The sequence below is a fragment of the Lampetra fluviatilis genome, chromosome 19, assembly GCF_964198595.1.
Source record: "Lampetra fluviatilis chromosome 19, kcLamFluv1.1, whole genome shotgun sequence".
NCBI classification, from domain to species: Eukaryota; Metazoa; Chordata; class Hyperoartia; order Petromyzontiformes; family Petromyzontidae; genus Lampetra; species Lampetra fluviatilis.
Window position 1 is genome coordinate 61055 of NC_136293.1, and position 21772 is coordinate 82826.

The following is a 21772-nucleotide window of genomic DNA, read 5'->3' on the forward strand; positions in this document are numbered from 1 at the left end:
GCTTTTTCCCATTTTGGTGAAATGCCCTGGCATCCAATGTCTGATGCTACTCCAGGTCTTGCCGTTGACTTTCAATATTCCTCTTGGATCTATTTTGCTCTTTTTTATACTCATGTCCTCCGTTTACCCGACAGCGCAATCGGGATACAATTGTGAAAAGGCATGAATAAATATATGAAAAAGACAACTTCCACACGCGCCAGGCCAGGACACGTTGGCAGGACTGTGTCGCTTGGCTGGCCTGGGAACCCTGGAAATTCCCCAGGAAGAGCTAGAGTATGTTGCCAGGGAAAGGGATGTCTGGACCACCCTACTCGACAAGCTGCCGCCGCGACACTCACTAGGACAAGCGGACTGAGAAACGAACACTTGCACAACACATAGAACATAATACAAGCTGCTTTTAACGTCATGATTTTGCATGAGTAACTTGCACCAGATTTGTTTGTAGAGGCACTAACATTAGTTTTAATATTTTATTTTGGTAATGATGCACCAGATATATTTTATAGCGATTGTCACCTGAAATTGTTGCTGCTCAATTTTCTATTGCAAACGTGTCTGATCGATTCCGCCCTAGTGGGTAACTGGGCATCGCTGAAAAAGCTTCATATCTCATCGGAATCCTCCAGGATAAATATTCTGATTCTGAATCCGATCAGATAAAATGCGCATACGTCAAGGTTTTGTGCAATGAAGACGTATTCAACTTTTTTTGACATCTCTTATATGTATCTAAAGCGATTGGTGAACTGTTAAATCGATAGTCAAAGCTGGAATTTTGCCAAATCAAGTGCAAAACCAAAATGTGTTTTTTGTTGACCGGGCTGAGACCATAAACTCGCAGTCCTTGAGAAGCCGCATTTATTATGTTTGGATGGTTGAAGCCTAGACTCGAAGCCAATATTTCAGCTGTGCCAGCTCGGCACTGATTTGAGATACCCAGCCCTTTCCAGCAAAGTTATGTTCAAACTGTGTTAATTAACTAAACACAACTCTGTTGTCACACTACCAACTGTCATACCAAGTTGCTACAGTTGTTCACAGTAAATGTCTTGCCAGTGACCTGCCCTAACATTGCTCGAGTTTTCAGTTTTAAGAAATGAAATGCATTGTTTCTGGATTCTGTTGCTCTTCCATATTATTGTAATGCGGGCGTAAACGACCTCCCGGAAGTGACGTCATGGGGGGAGGAGTTACGTCACGTGGGGGAGAGGGTAAGGGTCTATAAGGGGGGTAACCGGAAGCGGTCGGGAGTGATCGGGGACTGGGAAAGTGAGAGGCCACGCAGGGCGAAGGGTGAGAGAGAGTGGCGAGGTCGCCACACACCCGAGCCACGAGGATCGGCACCGTCGGCCAACGGTGACCGACCCCGGGGCCGGAGGAGCAGCGAGGAGGCTGCAGAGAGCAGCGGGTCTGCAAGGGAGGAGTCGGGCAGCAGGGGTCTGCACGACGTGACAGCGGCGGGGCTGCTAGGAGGGAGTTTGGGCTACGTGAGCGACAGCAGCCTGGGGCTGCAGAGTGGAGAGTATATAGGGGAGTACCGTGAGGGAAAAGAGATCGAACCCAAATAAAGGACACAGGACAGAGAGAAGCACCCGAGTCTTTTATTACACTGGTGTCAGAAGTGGAACGGTATGGCTAAACAGCTGAGAAAAAAGAATATTCCGTCTCCGGCATCGGCTTCATCTTCCGACGACGATGACCTTCCTCCTGCGGTGGACCCGACTCCGGCAGAGGAGGAGATCCGTGCTGGGACGAGTGCGGGTCTAGGGGTCCAAGATGTCGCCACATCGGCGGACCAGTCTGCACCAAAGGACGCGGATTTGAGATGGAGTCAGATGGCGGAGCAACTTGAAACTCTCAAGAACGTGCTTGCACAGTTGTGTGCGCTCGTTACGCTGAGGACGGCGTCGGAAGGCGATGTTGGTGGTCCGCAGGAGCCCGGATTGTCTTCAATGTCGACGCCATCAGCCACGCGGCAGGAAGACGCCATCTTGGGCGTGGCGCACGACGAAAGGCGGGAAGCCGCCATTTTGGGCCCTCCGCGACGGAAGGCCGCCATCTTGTCGACACCACGCTGCGACGCCATGTTGAACATGCCACCGGAAGAGTCAGCGGCTGGAGGGAACGCGCCAAGGCGTCGCAGTCGTCACCTAACGACTGTCAAGGAATTCTCCATCGGGGGCGATTGGAGTGCGTTCGCCTGCAGATTTTTGGCAGCGGTGTGCTCGGCGAGGTGGACCGACGCCGAGGCATTAGAAGTTCTTCCGACTCTCCTTGATGATGAGTCCGTTAGATTCTTTCGCTCTATAAAAGCCGCGAAGAAGAAAACGTTGCGTGGTGTGTTCGACGAAATGGCAGACGCTTACGAGCCGCCGGATGATGCTCATCGCCGGTTTGTGCAACGACAACGCGCACCCGAGGAGTCTCCGGTGGCGTATAGGGGCGCGGTACTGGAGCTGGCAATGGCCGCATACCCGGAGATGGAGCCTGACCTGTTGGAACCTCTCATCCTGGGGAAGATGTTGGAGTTGTCCCGGGATCTCGGCATTCCCATGCCGGTGTGCGGTCACGAGAAGCTCACATCCCGGGCTGCGGCTAAGTGTCTGGACGCCCAGTTCAACCTGCGCCGGTGGAAGCAGGTTACGGCGTGGACGGGTGGGCCCATCGTCGAAGGGGGAGCCGTGGGTTGGAACCCCAAGAAAGCTGTTTATGTGCCGGACGACAGGAGCCCGCAGGAGCTGTCGGCTGCCGCTGCTCCGTGGCCAGGGCCGCGGGCTGCGCCGCCGCACGGCCGCGTCGGGACGGGGCGCCCGCAGCAAGGCGCAACAACATCAACTGCTTCCGCTGCGGGCGTAAGGGCCATTATGCCAGGGACTGCTGGGCCCGCGTCCCGGGTCCGCCCCAGCAGGAGGCCTCGACAGCGGCCGCTCCAAGGAAGGATTCGCCAGCACAGGCAAGTCGGTGCGCACCAGACACCCGGCAAGGCTTGACACCTCACTCATCACCGTTGTCATGTGATCCGGGTGTTTTTAATAACGGGAGACCATTGACTGTGCCTTGTCGTTCGGTAACGCAGTGGCGTAAGTTGGCTCGGCGGGTCGTCGCGGCCGCTACCGGTTCGTCCACCGTACCTGGGTCGATACAAGGGGTGGATGTACGGATTTTGGTAGATTCCGGAGCGTCCGCGACCATTATTTCGGATGTAATATTCCATCTCTTGAACATCCCACCAGAGGCCGTGAGTCCGGCTTACGCTTCCTGCGTCGCCGCGAACGGGGGTAGCATGGGCATTGTGGGCCAGGTGTACGCTACAATTGCTATCGGGGGAGTGTCGGCCTCGGGAATTGTGTTAATTTCGAGGTCTCTTGCAGTTCCTTGTTTATTAGGGACCGATTTTCTGGCCAAAATGCCCATTCTAATTAGAATTAATGAGAACTGCATTCAATTACCGGAAGGCCGTAAAATTGCCTTTTTACCGTCGCCCTGGGGGCAACCTGCTCCTGTCGCCCAGGTGCAGGCGTTGTCCGAAGTGTCTGTTGATATTCCACCTGGCTCACAGATTCTCATTCCTTTGCGTTATCGGAAGCCTGTACCTGGTCGTCAAGGAGCGATTGGGGTTTTGTTGTCACCGTCCGCCACCATCACGGGTGGATCGGCGCTGGTTGGGGCACAAACTATTGTTAGGCCAGACCAGCAGCCGTTTTTGCAGGTGCTTAACGCGAGTGCCGAAAGCGTGTGTGTGCCGGCGGGTACCGTTGTGGCACATGCCACTACTGCGTTTACAGCTCATGATGATCTGTCCGGCCGGGGGGTTGTTGGAGGTGTTTCGGGGCCCGGAGCTGTGGATGACCGCTGGATTGCTGAATTGTGTGGGGAGAATTCAGCTCTTTCCGGGGAACAGCGTTGTGCGATTGGTAAATTGTTATCGAGCTATTCTGATGTGTTTAGTTCCGATGATTTGGATTTAGGACGCACCTCGTTGCTTTACCATCATATTGACACAGGGGACGCTGCCCCTATTCGGTTGAACTCGCATTGGATGAGTCCGGTTGAGCGAGAGCATGTTCGAGGGGCAGTGGATGACATGTTGGCTGCGGACATAATATCTCCGTCTAACAGCCCATGGGGCGCACCTGTTGTTTTGGTCAAGAAAAAAGATGGCAAATTGCGATTTTGTGTAGACTTTCGTAAATTAAATAAGGTGTCAGTGGCAGATGCGTATCCCCTGCCGCGTATGGACGACTCTCTCGATGCCTTGTCGGGGGCGAAGTTCTTTTCAACGCTAGATCTCTCTTCGGGCTTCTGGCAGCTTCCCCTCGACGAGTCCTCGCGAGAAAAGACTGCTTTCCGTACGCCGCAGGGGTTATTTCAATTTAACTGTCTTCCGATGGGGCTGAATGCGGCCCCTGCCACTTTTCAGAGGTTGATGGAGTTGGTATTAACGGGGTTGCAGTGGGAGACATGTCTTATATATTTGGACGATATTATCGTTTTCAGCCACACATTTGACGAGCATTTATCGCGGTTGGAGGCCGTGTTCACCAGGATGCGTTCTGCTAATTTGAAATTTAAGCCCAAGAAATGTCACCTGCTGCAACACTCCGTGCGTTATTTGGGGCACATCGTCAGTGCGGACGGGGTGGCCACAGATCCGGACAAAACTGTGTGCGTCCGTGACTGGCCAACCCCTGCCACGGTGGGGGATGTGCGTCGGTTTTTGGGGTTCGCCTCATATTATCGGAGGTTTGTTCCAAATTTTGCTATGATCGCGAGGCCTTTGCATCTCCTGACGGGTAAAGGACACAAATTTGCTTGGGGACCGCCAGAGGAGGCGGCGTTTCGAGGCCTACGCGATCTATTGGCTACGGCACCGACGTTGGATTATCCAGATTTTGTGCATCCCTTCATTCTGGATACGGACGCGAGTGACACGGGTATTGGGGCGGTGTTATCTCAGTCCAAAGGTGGTGTAGAACGCGTGGTCGCGTATGGTAGCCGGGTTTTGTCTCCCGCTGAAACTCGCTACTGTGTCACTCGCAGGGAACTTTTGGCTATTGTTTTTTTTCTCCGCCAATTTCGACCGTATCTGTATGGTCATTCGTTTATTGTTCGCACGGATCATGCGGCCTTGCAGTATGCTCTTAAAGTAGACCAACCATCCGGCCAGCTGGCGCGATGGTTGGACACGCTGCAAGAATTTTCCTTCCAAATTCACCATCGGAAGGGAGTGCGTCACGCTAATGCGGACGCACTTTCCAGGCTGCCGCAGCGATCCCCTTGCTCATGTGCGTCGGGGACGCATAGGTGTGGCCCGATTCAGCACCCCCCTCCGCCTGTCGCGCTGGCAGTCGAAGTGCCGGAGGCTCCACTTGAGCCGGGGCCGGCTGATGCGGGGTCGGCTGATGGGGGACCGGCTGATGGCATTCTACATCTCCCGAGGTCTGTGTGGATTCGGGAACAGATGTTGGATGATTCCTTGGTAACGTTACGTAAGCGGCCTGTCAAGGGGAGTGGGCGACTCTGTGCGGGCGGCGTGCCGGAAACCGCTCTCCGTGATGGCTTGCTGATGTGGAGGGAAGGGATGCAGGAACGCTGGCGTCTGGTTGTACCGGCATCGAATTGATTAGGACTCTGCATTGTGACACGCTTTTACATCTGGGGGTGCAGAAGACGCTATTGACGCTGCAGCGAGACTACTATTGGCACGGCATGACGACGGATGTCGTCGGGCACGTTCGCGCGTGTCCCGATTGTGCCCGCCGTAAGCCGCCTAAACATCCATATATGCCGCCGATACAATCCATCCAGGTGTCTCGAGTTAATGAGTTGGTGGCGTTAGATATTTTGGGACCCTTTCCGCCATCCGCTAGGGGAAATAAATATTTGCTGGTAGCGGTGGAGTACCTCTCCCGCTGGCCGGTGGCCTGGCCTTTGCCTGACCAGTCAGCGGCGTCTATCACGGACGCCTTTCTTTTTGGGTATGTTATGGACATACCCAAAAAGAAAGGCGTCCGGAATTTTTCCTCCAAATTGTTGGGGGAGGTGTGTGCGGCGCTGGGTACAAAAAAAATACGGACATCTCCCTACCACCCACAAACGGATGGTATGGTGGAACGGCTTAATCGGACCCTGTCCGCCATGTTGTGCCATACGGTTAGTGAAAAACAATCGGATTGGGATTTGCATATCCCTGGGGTGCTTTCAGCGTACCGATGACGCCGCATGCGGCTACAGGATATTCGCCGTTTTTTCTAATGTACGGTCATGAAAACGTACCGCCGATTAATGAACAGTTGGGAACCGAGGCGAGGGGACCTGTCAAGCCTCTTCCTGATTACATTCAGGACACCGTTCGCCGAGTCACTGAGGCGCGGGTGGAGGCTCGCATGGCTACGGCCAAAGCCCAGGCTCGGAACGAGCGGTGTGCGCGACGTTCAAAAGGGGAATGCCCTTGGAAAACGGGGGACCTGGCCTGGCTCCATTGTCCACAGGTGCGGCCAGGTACCTCTCCTAAATTACATAAGCCATGGCAAGGGCCGGTTCGCCTCATCGAGGTTCCCAACCCACAGTCGGCGCGTGTTCGGTTTGGTTCTCGGCGTTGGTTCGTCGATACATCTCGGTTGAAACCATACGTGGCCCCTCGACCGGATGCGTCATCTCCTGAGGTTGCCTTGCCGGGGTCTGTTGCTGCCGACTCGCCCTTGCCTGTGCCTGCTGACTTTGCTAGAGCGCCTGTCGTGCCTTTTACAGACGAGCCGGCCGTGACGCGGCAGGGGAAAGCAGACCCAGCTCAGGGTGCGCCTACCACGGCTGAAAAAACCTTTGAGGCCCGCAGCCCTTCCTACCCCGCCGCGGACACGATCGCGGGACGCCTCTGATGCTGCGCCTTCGAAAATAGGGGACCGGGACGTTGCCAGGCCTCCAATAGCGACAGACGAACTTCAGCCTGTCGCTCTTAAAACCCTGCCACGTTCCCGCTCGGCGGGAGGGCAACCGACCGTCCGGGACGGCCCGGCGACCCGCACCCGCTCGAAATCCCTCACATTTCGTTAATTATTGTGTTGTGTTCTTGTTCTTTCCGTATATTATCGTGTGTTCTGTGTCCTTTTTCGTATTCGGTCGTGTTCGCTCGCATTGCTTATTGGAGTTGTGTTCAGCCGAGGTCGGCTGGATTTTCTCTTCGGGGGAGGGTGGTGTAATGCGGGCGTAAACGACCTCCCGGAATTGACGTCATGGGGGGAGGAGTTACGTCACGTGGGGGAGAGGGTAAGGGTCTATAAGGGGGGTAACCGGAAGCGGTCGGGAGTGATCGGGGACTGGGAAAGTGAGAGGCCACGCAGGGCGAAGGGTGAGAGAGAGTGGCGAGGTCGCCACACACCCGAGCCACGAGGATCGGCACCGTCTGCCAACGGTGACCGACCCCGGGGCCGGAGGAGCAGCGAGGAGGCTGCAGAGAGCAGCGGGTCTGCAAGGGAGGAGTCGGGCAGCAGGGGTCTGCACGACGTGACAGCGGCGGGGCTGCTAGGAGGGAGTTTGGGCTACGTGAGCGACAGCAGCCTGGGGCTGCAGAGTGGAGAGTATATAGGGGAGTACCGTGAAGGAAAAGAGATCAAACCCAAATAAAGGACACAGGACAGAGAGAAGCGTCCGAGTCTTTTATTACATTATTTCACTAATTGAAAGGAGAAAGCCCAGAAGGATGTTGGGAATATATAGCAAAGGAAGCAGAATGATGAAGTTAAGACCCATAGCAGAGGTCATTGATATCCTCAAAGGCTAAACTTAGATGGTTTGGAGATGTGTTGAGATCAGGAAGATGCAATTAAGGGCTATGAAGATGAAAACTGATCCAACGTTTAATATAATTTCAATGATGTACTAGCTTTACTAACCGGCTTCGCCCAGGGCTTGGATTAACCACGCCTGGTCGCCTTTGTCTCCCCAGTGGCGATGTTCACACCACACCAGTTAATTGTTCGAGGCTGAGTCTACCTAGGGGAGACCCAGGACCGGATCAAATAATCGTCACCGATGGTGGCCGTGAGCGGGAATCGAACTCGGGTCGCCGGGTTCGTAGCGCAGCGCGCTAACCACTACACTACACTGGGCTACGCTTCTGCATGCGCGGGTCACATGACAGATTTGACGTCACAGCTCACTTGCCTTGCAAAAAATATACGTATGCATTATTGAGCTCCCCCACCCAAAAAAACCAAAAGTAAATTTTTATAATTGTTGCATGGTGTACAGTCTGGAAAGTACCCACATGGCAAATTTCCAGTTTGTTGCATGTCGGGAAGTACGCTAAACATTTTGAATAGACACATTCACAACTTTGCCTTTTATATATATGGAGATTACTTCATTGAAGATTAGTAATGTATTATCGCTAATGCCTGATGCCAACTGATTAAATGACTTTACTTTGACATGAGCGATGTAGCGATTAAACCCCCTTGTCACGACTGAATCGATTCTACTTTTTTCGCAGTCGTAAAAGTAGTGCCACTAGTGGCTGCAGGGTTCACATGATCCAATGCAACATGTAATAAGGGATAATCTATTCTCGCAGAATTAGATTAATCTACCATAAGCGTAATTATGTTTTAATCGATGCAGCTACAGGCTGTTCAAGACAAAACTTGTGCTGGCTCCCACATTGCATTATGGAAGCCATACAGCAGTGACACCACACGGATATGAAAATGCAATTAACGTCCATTTTCTCATTAACCTAATCTCGTGAATCGTACATTTGTGGAACGCCTCTGGACCATTGCTCCTTACTCTCGGGAAAGACATATCAAGATAAAGGCCGTGAGGTTTTTAAAGCTTTCCTGTCTAACATGGGGTCAAGATAACTATTATGAACCAAAATACAACTTTTAACGCAAAGTTGTGCTTCTGTGAGTAACTCGCCTTATTGAAAAGCAGTCACAATGATTAAATGTTGGCCAACACTTTGGAGACGCAAACCAGCACTCAATAAGATGAACATTGTTTTGAGGTTTCGGGAAAACAAAACATAAAAATGCATCGATTCTGAAAAACTTTACATTCGTTTGGCCTAGGAAGTATTTAATGAGCGATCATGATATTACATTTCAAGTCACATGGGTTGTCACATGAAGCATGACATGGTAATGACATCACACCTCCTGATATCACCTGGAGAGGAGGGGAAGTTGCAGTGCTCGCATGATGCATGTCATCACCTTGGCCAAAAATGTTGATACGCCGAGCACCCGATTGTTATTTTCAAGTTTTGAGCAATCTTTTATCAAAATGGCAATTTATTTCTGGGGTAAGCAACACAACTATAGTTTTACTTATATGAAGTTATCTATCGCGAGAGTTTTCGTAATCCCTATTACAGATAGTTGGACGGCACGAACGTATTAACGCTTGCCACCTTTTTTGCGACGCATTAACAAGGCAAAGCGGTTCAAAAGTGATGGGAATTGACAGTCGTAGTAATAATCATGTGAATATTGATGCTGCAGATTATGGGTGTTTGGCTAAAAAAGAAGCTCCGTCCAGTCTCCCTGGCCACGGCCCTCACACCGTGAGGACCTCGTCGATGAGCTCGTCTACGTGCTCCGTAGGGATGTCCTCGTGGATCTGCATGGAGAAGGCGATGGCGAGGGTGTATGGGTGCGGTGCCAGTGCGCTCCCCCGCGCAGCGGAGCGCAGGCGGCACAGGAAGCGGTCATAGAATCCTTTCCCCCTGCCGAGACGACGGCCGTCACGGGAGAACGCGAGGCCCGGGACGATCAGCAGGTCCAGCCCTCCTGTGTGACAACCACAACAACAACAACAACAAAGCGATAGCTGCAGCGACACCCAAGAGAGTAACAACTCAAGTTAAAGTGGTTTTCTGCTCGATTGAGCAGTGCTCGTCTACAGTTTACAACCCTTAGGCAGTGGTGGAAATTTCATGCTCCTATTCGCAGCCAATTTTGATTTCCCTGCGGAGCAGTAGTTATTTTATCAACCCCAGAGAGAAGATAGGCCAAGTCAATCCCCAACCTGGATTTGAACTCGCAACCTTCTGATTAGCAAGCTGCTCACCGTACTGCTGAGGCATCTGGCCAGTTAGTAACTACAACCACAATGACAATAATTTAAAAAAGCAACGACAACAATCATGGCGTACAGCTCCCCTGTTTGACAATAACAGCAACAATTACATAATCGACAGGGAAATTACTGCATGTACGGGGCACTTGCTTAAGTGTCTCAGCAACTCGGTGCCTTGCATCACACACCCCATCTCAACCATTCCATTGCCGTCTGTGGCAATCTAGAAACTCGAACTAAACCATTTTTTTTTTATCAGATAAGGCCCATTGAGCTGCATAGCTCCTTTTTAGAAGCGACCTGGCTATCACAAATTATAGCTCGACGAATTGGCTTATGTGGAAATGTGTCACAGCCAAATACTCTGAACACGTTTCTAAATGTGGAGGGGAAAACCGGAGGACTCGGAGAAAAATCAATCTGACCACGGGAAGAGACATGCAAACTCCAAATATACAGGGGTCAGGGTCGAACCCACAATCTCCTGTATACCAGGCAAGGTAGTTAAGATTTCACCACTGTGGCGCCCACTGTGGTGTCTAGTCAAGGGAACCCAGTGCCAGCTGCCCCTACGCAGCACTGGCTTTCAAATTGGCATTACCGTAATCTGCCAGTAGAGGACGATATTGCTACGTGGTTTTACCCAAACCAGTAATTTGTGAGTCAGTGCAAATTTAGCAATTTGAATCGTGCCACCAACAGGTGTGGCCAAAGCTCGTTGGGATAACATCAGTCGATGATGATGTCCACCGTGAGGCATATACCGTCAGCCAGAGCCAGGGGTATACTGTGCTGTGTTACCAGGTGAGGACATTTTTTCTATGTCGCTGAACCAAACGGTCCCGACGGAAAATTATGCCAAGAGTAAATTGATGGGTCTCGATGTGCGTCTATGCGAGCCTCTCTTAGAATTATAATTCTGGAGTAAATCTGCGGGTCTCTGTAAGTTCATAAGTCTCTGTCATGGCTTACTATGTCACATTTTCCAGGTAGCTGTAGACTGGCGCAGGTGACCTATAATAACCTCAGCCAGAGAAAAAGTAAGTATGGTGGAGATGGTGTGATGGGTGAAAGTAAGCCCTTCCCTCTGGCCTCACCGCCCTGGATTGCATCTTCCCGGGAATCATCGTCCATCGCGGGCTGCGGGATTCTCCACGGGGTCAGCGGAAGAGAAAGCACGTCCTCCATGGACGCCACTCGCAACAGCTCCATGTCCGGTGGCGGTGCTGCTGCTGCCGGCGATTTTGAGGAGTCTGCTAATGCAGGTGATCCAGCCAGGCCTGCGGGGGCCCCGTGGGCGTAACGGGGCACGAAGCAAGCCGTCCCGCGGAGAAACGCTGATTCCAGGATGGCCGAAGTGTCGGGCTCGTCCGACAGGCTCAGATAGATGCCGAAGCGACGTGCCGCCAGGAATCGTGGGTGAGAGATAACCTGAGGCGTTGCAATTGGCGGAGTTGCCACAATATTGTTTTGTCACGGTACAATGAGACAAATGTTCATGATAAGATTGTCGCGATATCTGGGCGGAATGATGGAACGGTGGTAACACTTGTGTCTCACAGCAACAAGGGCCTGGGTATTATTCTCGACTCGGGTACCTTTGTCCATGCAATTTGGTTTCCTCTGGGTTCTTCTGTTTCTTCCCACAGCTAAAACAACGCACAATGGATTTATAATATCTTGTTACGAGCAGCTATTGTCCACTACAGCAAATTATTTCTTGCTGTGGCTGTCCCACCTGATGACGGAGGCTTGTGTTGCTTCCGAAACGTCGTGATTTGATTTATTTTGATTGTTTATTTTTATAATTGATTTATTTTAATTTTATACCTACGTGACTTTACCGAAAGAACTAAAGAGAATGGATTTGGTATTTTCAAAAACATCGCACTGCTGAAAAATGACCTTCAAATCATTCGATTGTGATTATGCACAGCAGCAACATCGCCCCCCTACCGCAAAAACTTGGCAGGATCATTCCGAAAAGTCTCGTCTCAGTGAGGCTTTTCTCTATACGTAATAAGAAGACTCGATCCGCGGATTAAATAGAGTAATTGACTGAAAATTGTAATCAACTTTTTTTGCATGAGATTTACTCAGGCCGCTTGCTGCCTCCACATTCTGCCTTCGAAGACACGACTAGCGTAGCGTCACCAAGCCCCATCCAACGGCCTCGCCTTCCATACAGTCCCATGACCTCTTTGGGTTTATCCAACTAGTCCAAGAATGAAAGTGATCATTGGTATAGTAATCGGTTACTTAACCAATCGGATAGCTCAAATCGACCATGGTAAAAAAATAATTGCGTGCAGGCGTTTTACACATTCACAACAAACATGCATTACATTGAAGCTGCCAGGGGGCTCAGAGGTCAGAGTACTGAGCTGGCGTAACCACTGGGTCCTGGATTCCAATGCGGGTTTCACTACCTAACAGGGTTCTCAAAGGGTAGCTAGTTGATGGTTCCAGTCTCGTTACCAGTAACTTGCATACAGACTTACGAAGAGATATTTTTAGGTTTTCGGTAAAGTCACGAAGGTAAAAAATTAAAATTAATAAAAGTAAAATAAAAAATAAAATAAAAAATCACGACGTTTCGGAGGCAACACAAGCTTCCGTCTTCAGGTGGAACCGTCACAGCACGATAGCTGTATCAAGTAAATGAGAGATTACAAGAGATACTACCCCATATATATACTGGTTGAGGGGGGGGGATGGGCCAGGAACGGCCCACTTTTTTTTATTATTATGGTAAGGTGCGGCTTGAGACTACGGCTAGTCTACATAACAAAGGACTGAGCCTTTATTATGGTAAGGTGCGGCTTGACAGTACGGCTAGTCTACATAACAAAGGACTGTGCCTGAGAGGGGGGGGGGTGCCAGAGTTGTTCAAAGTGCAACTGCTGCTAATGAGACCGAGCCTCTGCCATGTACATGGTAAAAGCACAAAAGCAGGTCAGGAAGAAACAGCCTCCTGCTATGTTGTTTGGTGGGTAAAACTTATAGCAGGAAACCAGTGTGAAAAAAGAAGCTAAACATGGTAAAACAAAACTGGCTGTCTATAAGTAACCTGTACAGTAACTCAAGAATAGTTTTCTGTCAAATAAGATGGTCCAAATATGTGTAGTTAAATCTTTTTGCATGGTTAATCACATCTTTCCAATGATTACTCAGTTTGTAACCATCATCACGTTGAAATTATGTCTGTGTTTGTATATTTGTATGGCTTTGTGTACAAACCTTTGATGGTAGCCAGGAGGTTTGCAGAGCACCGGGGTCTCGGAAAAGACAATTTCATGAGAGCCCACAGAGTTGTAGCAATGATCGGCAACGGCCGAAGAATCAGTTCTGCCGTGTTTCAGATCTGACTTGTGCTCGCGGACACGATCAGAGACATGACGTTTCGTTTCTCCAATGTAGCAATCACCACAACTGCAACTCAGTCAGGAACGACATCCTTCACAGATGGAATCAGATCACGGATTTTATGCACTGTACTGAATCGGACTTGGATCTTATGTTTGTTTAGAATTTTGGAGATCTTTTTGGTCACACCTGCTATGTATGGCAACGTGATAGTTTTGATCGAAGTTTCATGTGGCTGTTTCTGTATGGTGGGAGAAACAGCTTGGCGGATGGTGCGGTCAGAGTATCCGTTCATCCTGAGGGCCCGATGTACATGTCTTAATTCACTGGCCAGGTGGTGTTGGTCAGAAATGCCATGAGCTCTGTGGTATAGCGTTTTGATGAGAGAATTCTTTTGAGATGGGTGGTGATGGGAATCCGGTTTCAAGTAGGAATCTGTGTGGGTGGCTTTCCTGTAGACAGAATCTCCCAAGGATCCGTCAGGTCTCCTCTCAAACAGAATATCTAAGAATGGTAGTTTACCATCTTTCTCCAATTCCATGGTGAATCTGATGGATGGGTGTCTGGAATTGATGTGGTCCAAGAAGTGGTTCAATGCTGGGAGGCCATGTGGCCAAATGACGAAAGTGTCATCCACATACCTCTTCCACAGGGAAGGACGCAGGGTGGATGTCTGGATGGCCTCTGATTCAAACTTTTCCATGAACATGTTGGCTATCACTGGTGACAACGGGGAGCCCATAGGGGTACCCTCATTCTGTTTGTAGAAGGTGCCATTCCAGGTAAAATAAGTGTTGGTGAGGCAATGCCTAACCAGCGCAGGTATATCCGAATTCAATCCATGTTGGACCAAGTCCTCAATTATTGTTAGGGTGTCCGGTACTGGGACTTTGGTAAACAGAGATACTACATCAAAACTGACGAGGATGTCATCAGGAGATAGTACCATGTCCTTGACCATAGAGACTAATTGGGTTGAGTTGAGTACTGCCGAAGAGGTCTTGCCTGTGAAGGGAAGCAGAGTATCTGGTAGAAACCGGGCTAGTTTGTAGGTAGGAGAGTTGATCGTCGACACGATGGGTCATAGCGGGGTGCCTTCTTTATGGATCTTGGGAAGACCATAGAGTCTGGGAGGTCTTGCCGCCGATGGTTTTAGAGAGGGACGTTTTGGTTGGTTCAATTAGGGAAGTCGAACTCGTGAGGATTTTGTTGGTTTTTGTCGTTAGGCTATTAGTAGGATCGTTTTTAATTTTGGAGTAACTCCAATCATTAAGTAGGTCCAGGATGTCGTTCCTGACTTACAGTATCCTGGAGTCTACAAACTGAGTTGCAGTTGTGGTGATTGCTACATTGGAGAAACGAAACGTCATGTCTCTGATCGTGTCCGCGAGCACAAATCAGATCTGAAACACGGCAGAACTGATTCTTCGGCCGTTGCCGATCATTGCTACAACTCTGTGGGCTCTCATGAAATTGTCTTTTCTGAGACCAAGGTACTCTGCAAACCTCCTGGCTACCATCAAAGGTTTGTACACGAAGCCATACAAATATACAAACACAGACATAATTTCAACCGTGATGATGGTTACAAACTGAGTAATCATTGGAAAGATGTGATTAACCATGCAAAAAAGATTTAACTACACATATTTGGACCATCTTATTTGACAGACAACTATTCTTGAGTTACTGTACAGGTTACTGATAGACAGCCAGTTTTGTTTTACCATGTTTAGCTTCTTTTTTCACACACTGGTTTCCTGCTATAAGTTTTACCCACCAAACATAGCAGGAGGCTGTTTCTTCCTGACCTGCTTTTGTGCTTTTACCATGTACATGGCAGAGGCTCGGTCTCATTAGCAGCAGTTGCACTTTGAACAACTCTGGCACCCCCCCCCCCCTCTCAGGCTCATTCCTTTATGTAGACTAGCCGTAGTGTCAAGCCGCACCTTACCATAATAAAGGCTCAGTCCTTTGTTATGTAGACTAGCCGTAGTCTCAAGCCGCACCTTACCATAATAATAAAAAGTGGGCCGTTCCTGGCCCATCCCCCCCCCCAACCAGTATATATATGGGGTAGTATCTCTTGTATAATCTCATTTACTTGATACAGCTATCGTGCTGACGGTTCCACCTGAAGACGGAAGCTTGTGTTGCCTCCGAAACGTCGTGATTTTTATTTTATTTTACTTTTATTAATTTTATTTTTACCTACGTGACTTTACCGAAAACCTAAGAATATGAATACTTGCAGTCACGAAAGCTTCAAATCTAGAATTACGAAGAGATCCATAGACTTAAACAGTGACCAATGAAGTGGTATAGAAATGTATATACTCGCAGAGTCCCACAGAACTGGGCATGTAACCTCAAGAAACTCCAACAGCAGCCAATATCCCTCATGTCCTGCACCTCCAAGCTGATGGAACGTGCCCCCCACGTCTTACCAGACAGTCTCCCATTATCGACCCCCAACTGCCGGATTTCAAACCGGCTGTAGCTGCTGCCGACGGATCGTTGCCTTCCACACCCTCACTGGAACTGGTTTCCAGTGTCATCAGAAAACTGGCATAGCAACGATTGACCCCGCTGCTGCCCGTGACAACTGCTTGGCATCGAGGCCTGCTATCGAAGTTGGTCCAAGTGGGGGGGGGGGGGGGGGGGGCATGCCCCCCCAATGATCGATCGAAATCCCTAATTTCGATCAGACCCCGCTGCCGCACGACCCGTCCCAGACATGACCCTGTCCGCGTTGCACCGACGGCGTCGACCGGGACAGCCAACTACTGTCTGGCCACACAATGATCAGGTGAATGCGGCAGCGACAAGGGCGATGACGACAGCGACAGTGACGAGTCCAATCCCAGAACCGGCAGCCCAGAGCTCTTGCTCTCCACTGCTTATATTACCTTAGCCATGCCTCCCTTCTCGAACCCTCCAGAGGATTCCAGGGGCTTCCACACGAGGTCTATCATGACCCTTGCCCCAGTTCCTCCGCCCTGCCAGCATACCTGCGTATATGCTCAGCGGCGTGTGCCCTAAGTGCCCACCTGCAGTTGTTGCTGCTGTCCAACAGTTAGCTTTATGCCAATGCACATAGATGACCTGCCATGTACAGCATTTCAAAAGTTCATATACAGTATGCAGATGGCGTAGCACTTGCTGCACAGGACATACACATCAAGCACATTGAGAATACCCTTTAACAGCCGATGGTCACTGCAATTGAGATGTATTGCTATCGCTGGAGACTTCGACCGAATGCTCCCATAACCACTTTCCACTTCAACAGATCCCCCTTATTAACCGAATCTGCAAAAACGCTGCTGAACGGAGTGGTACATCGTGAACGTCCATGATAAATACCTTCATTCGAGACCCACACATCACCGCACCTCCTAGCTTTGCCATTCCTTCTAGAAAACCCTGGTGGAGTAACCTTCAAACATTAACAGGCCAATGCGCACATCTCCTTCATGAACGGGAGATTAAAGATGAGCGACAACGGTGCGATTGTGGCCAGGCAATCCAAACTGAACCGCACAGGAAGCCATTGCGTAGTTCTGCACTGCTTCGATGGAGGCGTAAGCGACAATGACCACGCGGACTCTCTCCTGAAGCCCTCTCCGAGCCACCGGAGCCTCCCGCATCGGCACTCGGCTTCCTCAAGAACGCGCAGCGGCCATCAATCACCTCGTTTCCTGCGTTTACATCGCAACGCTTCCCTGAAAGATATCCCGAAGCAAAGATTTGCGCCGGATACAACCGCATTTGCAAATGTGATTTGTAACTTTGATCCTTACCCGTGCAGTATCGATAGTTACATTTCATGTGCAATTTAATTGAAAGACTTCTACCTACTGTGTTCTTGGTGTGGGACTATTGTTGTGTCTTGCCCAAGCTTGCTTTTAGTTGTGATATATACGCAGGAGTGTATGTATACTGTACTTATGCAATTTGTATTTATATTTGTTTTATTAGAGACTTCATTCTTTTCTCTACTTTGCACTCCTAGTGTTTTCCTAGAGTTTTTTGTTATAACTTACCGACCCGCCACGACTGGCCATCTGCGAAAAAGAGCTTTTTCGCTCATCGGATTCCTCCTCCAGTCTAAGTAAAAATTCTGATTGTGACCGTAGAGGCGAGCCGCCGAATTGGTCAGTGACCTCGCCTGGCTCACGACCCGCGCGGGTCCCCCCCCACCACACCCCGCCAGGCCCCGCGCACCCGCCTCGTGAGCTCGAGCTGCTGCCGTCCACGCTCCTCGGGCGCCATCGCCCCCAGCGCGGCCTTCACTTCGTTCCGCAGCGCGCGCTTCGCGGCTCGCACGGCCGATGCCATGGCGACTCCCGGTGGGTGCCGCGACTGCTCGGAGGGGGCAGAAACGGAGGCTGCGCGGAGATCCGCGCGCGAGTGGCGCGAGGAGGGCAGCGTCAAGAGACCCCTCAGGCCGGCCCCGCCTCCTACCGGACAGGCCTCGCCCCCCCACTCCCTCGCGTCGTTGCCATTGGCTGCCCGCTGCGCCCGTCTCGCACACGGCCCAATGCGCGTGCGTATCACCCCTTCCTGAGGGACCGCGGCCATTTACTCTTAAGTAACAAAACTCAATCGTTCATGACTTCCGGAACAGATGGATGATCTTTTAAGGCTACAGTACTGTTATTGGTGAATGTGTTTGTTATTTGCGCACCACTGCCAACACATCACTCCATAATTTACTATTGGGATTCAAACGTAATCATTGGCATATTAATAACAAAATAACAATGTCTCCTTTACATGTCCACGTCTCCACAAGTCCTGTGGAAACAGACCATCGCCACCCCCACCACGTCCCTGCTTGGAGTGCATGGTTTTAACAGCTTTGGTTCAGTACAAGTAGACTCTGGACAACACAGCGTCTCATTAGCAGCAGTGCGGCCCGCTTTAATAAATAATCCATGCTGCTGAATTGCCAAACGTAAGAGGCGAGGTCCCTCTCTGTAGGAATTAGGTTCTTAGTTCGGCACAAACGGATGGATGTAACAACACATTACGCTTTCCACGCGGAGTCCAATGAGAAACGTGGCTTTGCTCCGTGATCCTGACCCTGCTCGAGTACATCATTTCAGCAGCATTGATGATTGGAGTGGGCCTGGGCTGCTGCTGATGAGATGCTGTGTCGAATCCAGTCCCAGAGTTTTATTGTGCTGCACCAATGCTGCCGAAATAATGCACTCCCGCGGGGACTATGGACTGTGTAAACAATACTCGTATTTGTTATGTGGAGAGCGATATGGGGAGGGAAATTGTTTGCGTCTCTATTTTGGGCAAAGCATAGGTCTTGCACAACCAATTTAAGCTGGAGAATTCTATGAGAGGGTTACAACTGAAGATTATCTTATGCGCACTCAAGTCAAATAACGTTACTAACATTGTCTGGGTCTGCATCATCCTTAAGACAGTGGCAGGGTGGCACGGGTTTAACACTTGCACCTCATAGAAAGCATCGCCTTGGTTCAATGCCAGGCTGTGTGGAGTTCGTAAGTTCTCCCCCTGTTGTTCTACATGGGTTTCCTCCCATTTCTGGCATTGGCCAAAATGTCCCAAGTTAAACGTCCAAAATTACCTGCAAATGACCTCAAGTGGGTGGCACAGCAAGACCACCCTCAAATACAAAAACTTGGCAGGACCCTCCTTAAAAAAAATTAGACTTTTCATGATAAACAAGCAGTGGTAATATTAACAGTTGTTAATGTTGTCTTGATGTAGTGTGGTTATCGGTCGAATGGCACTAGCGCTTGTAAATTCGGTGGGTAGTCACAGTTATCATGCTTGATGATTTTTGCCTATTGATCTGCAGAATACCTCAAAATAAATAGCGTTCTACATGGAGGCGGATTTTTATTTTCCCGCTCTAGTTGCCGTCGCGGAACACACCGAGATTACAGACAGTTCAAGACGAGCGCACACGACACCCCTGTGCATCTGTTCTTTATTCCCCACGTTGTGCACTACAGAGCGGCGCAATGACGTTGCGCTCACGGCTCACAGCTCGCGGGGACGCAGCGGCAGGCACATGTTGTAGTAGACAGTGCGGTCCCAGAAGTCCGGTCCCTTCCACCCACACCAACCCTGCAGAGGGAATGGGTACAGGTAAACAAAACGTCAAGTGACTTCCTGCACGTTAATATGTTAATACATTAAGGTGGAGCTCATCTTTTTACAGCCCTGAGCCGGTGGTGAAAATCCTACATTGCTACGACAGGGGTGAGTGTCTCCATAGGGACAACCACTGTTGACTTCCCCAGAAAGTGGTGTTTATTCTGTGGACCCCAAAGGGACGATGGGCTGATCAATGCCCATCCTTCCCATTGTGAACCACTCACTCTACTGCTGGGCCATCTGGCTGCCCAGTGAAACTACTCTTGAAAGACAACTCCAGACTCCATGGACACAACACACCACGGTGAACATCCATCAGCACATGCAGTCACTTGCACTTGTGTGCACTTGTGTGCAAGTGACTGCACATCGTTGGTGTCACCACAGTTGTAGGTACATGTGAATGCTTGCGACTAGAATACAATTTAACATCTCCCGATCATAGTATGAGCGAGTCAGGGGAGTCGAATCGAACCATAAGTGTAACTGTTAACCAGAACAAACCGCTACATGTTGCGAACCATGACAATCGAAACGTTTCTACTGGCGTGCGTTGCACCTTGTCCTGCACAGTGCTCAGGTCTTCTGCCCCTGTGTAGTGAGGGTCCAGGATGAGGAAGCGGATCTGTCCCGAGCTCTCACTCCACGCCACCCCCACGATGGTGTGCGCCAGCAGCCCTCCGCCTGGTCCACACACACAAATATATAATTATTGCTGTTAACACCCGTTCACCCAGGAAAACCTCACTAAAACCTCAAGGCTTAATCTCAGGAGCGTCTTGTAAAGGTTTTGCAGTAGAGGGTGATGTTGCTGTGTGTCATCCTAATAGTAGCTCGGTCTACAGCATAGGGATGTCTGGTCAATACCAGTTACAGTTTTTTTTTAACTATCAAAGGAAACCATAGAACGTGGAGGAAGCCCATGCACAGCAGGGGAAGAGAATACAAACTGTACACAATAAGACGCCTGAGTCGGGAATCCGATGCAGGCCCTTCTCTTGCTGTGAGGCACGAGTGTCACCACCGCGCTGCCGCCAAACACTGGAGCAGGACTCGCGGTCCATTGTCGATGGGCAAGGGTGCCTATCGGGTGCACAGGCACCGCATCGTGCACGTGCTCAGAGAGTCATGAGATTATAATTGGCTTGGTGCAACCGTCTGGCTTCCACTTGTGAAATGATCTATCTGATGTAGCGTAATGTTGTTTCTTCATGTTTTTGATGCGTACATAGTGTACAGGTATCGCTTGATTTACAAACGTTTTGTTTACGAAATTTCGCGTTCACGCAATTGACAAATTATAGACATTTCTCGGTTCACGAAATCGAATTTCCACGTTAAATAAATTTCGCTTCGACATGCACCACGAAATCACCAAACAAGAAGCTACCCGGGAGGCTGCGTCGCCATCCATCCGCAACAGCGTCAAGGTGTTCCTTGCAGTGCAACAGTAACGCCTCCACATCGCCTTGCCAGTCATTCCAACATGCAGCGGGAGTTCCCTGAGGTGAATTATTTTTGTTTTAAATTAATTATTAAATCGTTTTAATATGTATGTTATTTATTATTATACTGTGAAAACTGATATAGTGAAAAGTAATATTCATGTATATTATTATGTTAACAGTAGAGTTGGAAATTTTGTATTAAACTATTGGGAAAAGCCATACCAATTTACTAAATTAGTTTTACGCGTGTTTTTGGAAGAAAGCATCTCTTTCGTAAATCAGATCGGAAGCATGGATTTTGCTGAATTTCCCTCTGCTGCCCATCATGTATCCCGCTGTACACACAAAGCTCTAAATCCAATTTGGTCCATCGGAGCGTGCATCACTGACACCAAACACGTGCAGTTGCCGGTTGTAAAAACGAGTGCGTAGCGTGGCGCGTGTGGATCTGTGCTCAGTACCGATCATCACTGGCGTTCCTTCATTCTCAAAGTGCATCGACAGCTCCCTTCCAGTGGATGCCATTTCTGAGCCTTTGCTGTCGCAATTCACAAATGACAAAGATCCCCAGTTAAAGGGATAGCAGAGATCGATATCAAAATTCATTGAGGCCAATGATTCTGACGTCAACAAACGTCCCCTGCACTTCCTTGCAGCCAGGCGAGGCACAGTGTCACTCAGTCAGTACCAGATCTCCAGAGTCTGTTAGTATTATACTCCGAGATTAG

The 21772-nt window shown here is 49.9% G+C and overlaps 2 protein-coding genes across 6 annotated transcripts in view; both read right to left on the reverse strand.

The window, feature by feature from the left end:
- Window positions 1-7704: 7704 nt before the first annotated feature.
- Window positions 7705-18144, reverse strand: MTHFS (methenyltetrahydrofolate synthetase). Its single transcript, XM_078864773.1, has 3 exons — window positions 17680-18144; window positions 11184-11517; window positions 7705-9797 (listed from the first exon to the last, which is right to left on the reverse strand). Exons 1-3 carry the CDS (start codon window positions 18034-18036, stop codon window positions 9565-9567), a joined length of 924 nt encoding a protein of 307 aa, XP_078720899.1. The 5' UTR covers window positions 18037-18144; the 3' UTR covers window positions 7705-9564.
- A 1141-nt stretch (window positions 18145-19285) lies between these two features.
- Window positions 19286-21772, reverse strand: part of UFSP2 (UFM1 specific peptidase 2) — a 38063-nt gene continuing 35576 nt past the window's right edge. For 2 of the 5 annotated variants that reach the window (XM_078864780.1, XM_078864781.1), the window contains exons 10-12: window positions 21506-21582; window positions 20156-20280; window positions 19290-19566 (exon numbers count right to left, since the gene is read on the reverse strand). In XM_078864780.1, coding sequence (XP_078720906.1) covers window positions 19480-19566; window positions 20156-20280; window positions 21506-21582 — 289 coding nt within the window. In that variant the 3' untranslated portion in view covers window positions 19290-19479. Of the gene's footprint in view, window positions 19567-20155; window positions 20281-21505; window positions 21583-21772 lie in introns of all 5 variants that reach the window. The other 3 variants (XM_078864777.1, XM_078864776.1, XR_013637755.1) reach the window with 3 other exon arrangements.